At 41.9% G+C, this 1,891-nt stretch overlaps 1 protein-coding gene across 1 annotated transcript; it reads left to right on the forward strand.

Annotated features, from left to right (window-relative positions):
- The first annotated feature begins 1,327 nt into the window (after positions 1 to 1,327).
- LOC113260291 (interferon alpha-1/2-like) lies at positions 1,328 to 1,891 on the forward strand. Its single transcript, XM_026505996.3, has one exon. It carries the CDS (start codon positions 1,328 to 1,330, stop codon positions 1,889 to 1,891), a length of 564 nt encoding a protein of 187 aa, XP_026361781.2.

Consider the following 1,891-nt stretch of genomic DNA (forward strand, 5'->3'; position numbering starts at 1 on the left):
GTTCTCCTCTTTTTCTCCTGGTGACTATTTTTGGATATGAGGGAATGTCCCTGTTACAATGATGTAACAGTGGCTGTAGCAAAATGGGAATAGAAAGCAGGATTATTTTATTCTGTGGCTTGTCAAATTATTTGCAAAGGAAGAGTGTTCCCTCCTACCCAAGATGGACTAAGACAGTGACCACATCTAGAGACCTGGCTTGTGTTCTCTGCATATGGACAAAGAAACAAACAAAGAAACAAACAAAATCCTCTAACCTGGAAAGAACTGACTCTATTAGTGTAATAAGACACTTTCCCTAGCTTTTACATATTTTTGGAAAAACATAGTTTTTAAAGAAAGATTTAGTTATTTTATTTTTTTAAACAGAATGGGGAATGAACCATGCGAGACTATGGACTCTGGGAAACAAACTGAGGGCTTCAGAGGGGAGGCGGGTGGGGGACTGGGCTAGGCCGGTGATGGGTAGTAAGGAGGGCACGTGTTACATGGAGCACAGGGTGTTATACGCAAACAATGGATCATGGAACACTACATCAAAAGCTAAGGATGTACTGTATGGTGACTAACATAACATAATAAAAAATTATTATTAAAAAATGTATACATACAAAAATAAATTAAAAAGCAGAGGGTAAAAAAAATGATTTTCTCAGCAGAGGTAACATTCAAATTCAGTACACCAAAAACAAATGTCAACTAAATAATTTAATTTTTCAAATGCTGTTCGGAAATTGGAATGGTTTTAAATATTTAAATACATTGAACGAATTATTATGTCTTTGTAGAAATTGTAAATTTGCATATGTGCTTTATAAATTACAATTTATATAAGTAAGTATATTATAGGTCACTCATCAAATTTAGTCATAGAGTTGAACACCAATAGCTCTAAAATTTGGCTTTTAGCTTAAAATTGTTAGTCATTCTTAACCCTGCATTGAGTTAAAAATAAAAAGTAAATTTTACACTTTCTTTTGTATCTGCAAAGCTCAGATATAAGTACAGTTCCTAACTTTATCCATACTGTATCCTTGTTATTAACTTTTCTGGAAGGTTCAATTAAAAAACATCAAAGGAGACTCTGGAGGCAAGGGCAATCATGAAAAATATGTACATAGAGTTGGGTAACAATGCTCCATACCAGTAGAACGTGCATAAGGAAAGCAAAAAGAGAAGTGGACAGTAAGGGAAACGTTCAGAAATTGAAAACTCCTAAGTCCCCTACTTAAGGCACACGCACAAGGCAAGATGCTCAGAGAACCTAGAGCCACGGTTCCCAGACTTGCCCACCCCAGCCAGGCCAGCGGCCTCTGCAGGATCCCCAATGGCCCTGCCCTTCTCCTTCTTGGTGGCCCTGGTGGTGCTCAGCGGCAACCCCCTCTGCTCTCTGGGCTGTGACCTGCCTCAGAACCATGGCCTGTTTGCCTGGAGGGCCTTGACGCTCCTGGGACAAATGAAGAGAATGTCTGCTAGCTCTTGTGACGGGTACACACGTGACTTTGCCTTCCCCAAGGAGGTGGTTGATGGCAAGCAGTTGCAGAAGGCTCAAGCCCTCTCGGTCGTGCATGTGATGAACCAGAAGATCTTCCACGTCTTCTGCACAGAGGCCTCATCTGCTGCTTGGAACACGACCCTCCTAGAGGAATTCTGCTCGGGACTTTCTGAGCAGCTGAGCGTCCTGGAAGCCTGTCCCATGCAGGCGGCGGGAGTGGGAGAGACTCCCGGCGTGAATGTGGACTCCATCCTGAGGAACTACTTCCAAAGAATCTCCCTCTACCTGCAAGAGAAGCAATACAGCCCTTGTGCCTGGGAGACTGTCAGAGCAGAAATCATGAAACCCTTGTTTTCATCAACAATCTTGCAAGAAGGACTAAGGCGCAAGAAATGA

Source organism: Ursus arctos, unplaced genomic scaffold (genome assembly GCF_023065955.2).
Source record: "Ursus arctos isolate Adak ecotype North America unplaced genomic scaffold, UrsArc2.0 scaffold_18, whole genome shotgun sequence".
NCBI lineage: Eukaryota > Metazoa > Chordata > Mammalia > Carnivora > Ursidae > Ursus > Ursus arctos.

Bases quoted from the DNA above. Each gene is read 5' to 3' on its own strand.
- LOC113260291 (XM_026505996.3), top strand. From the start codon at position 1,328: ATGGCCCTGCCCTTCTCCTTCTTGGTGGCCCTGGTGGTGCTCAGCGGC.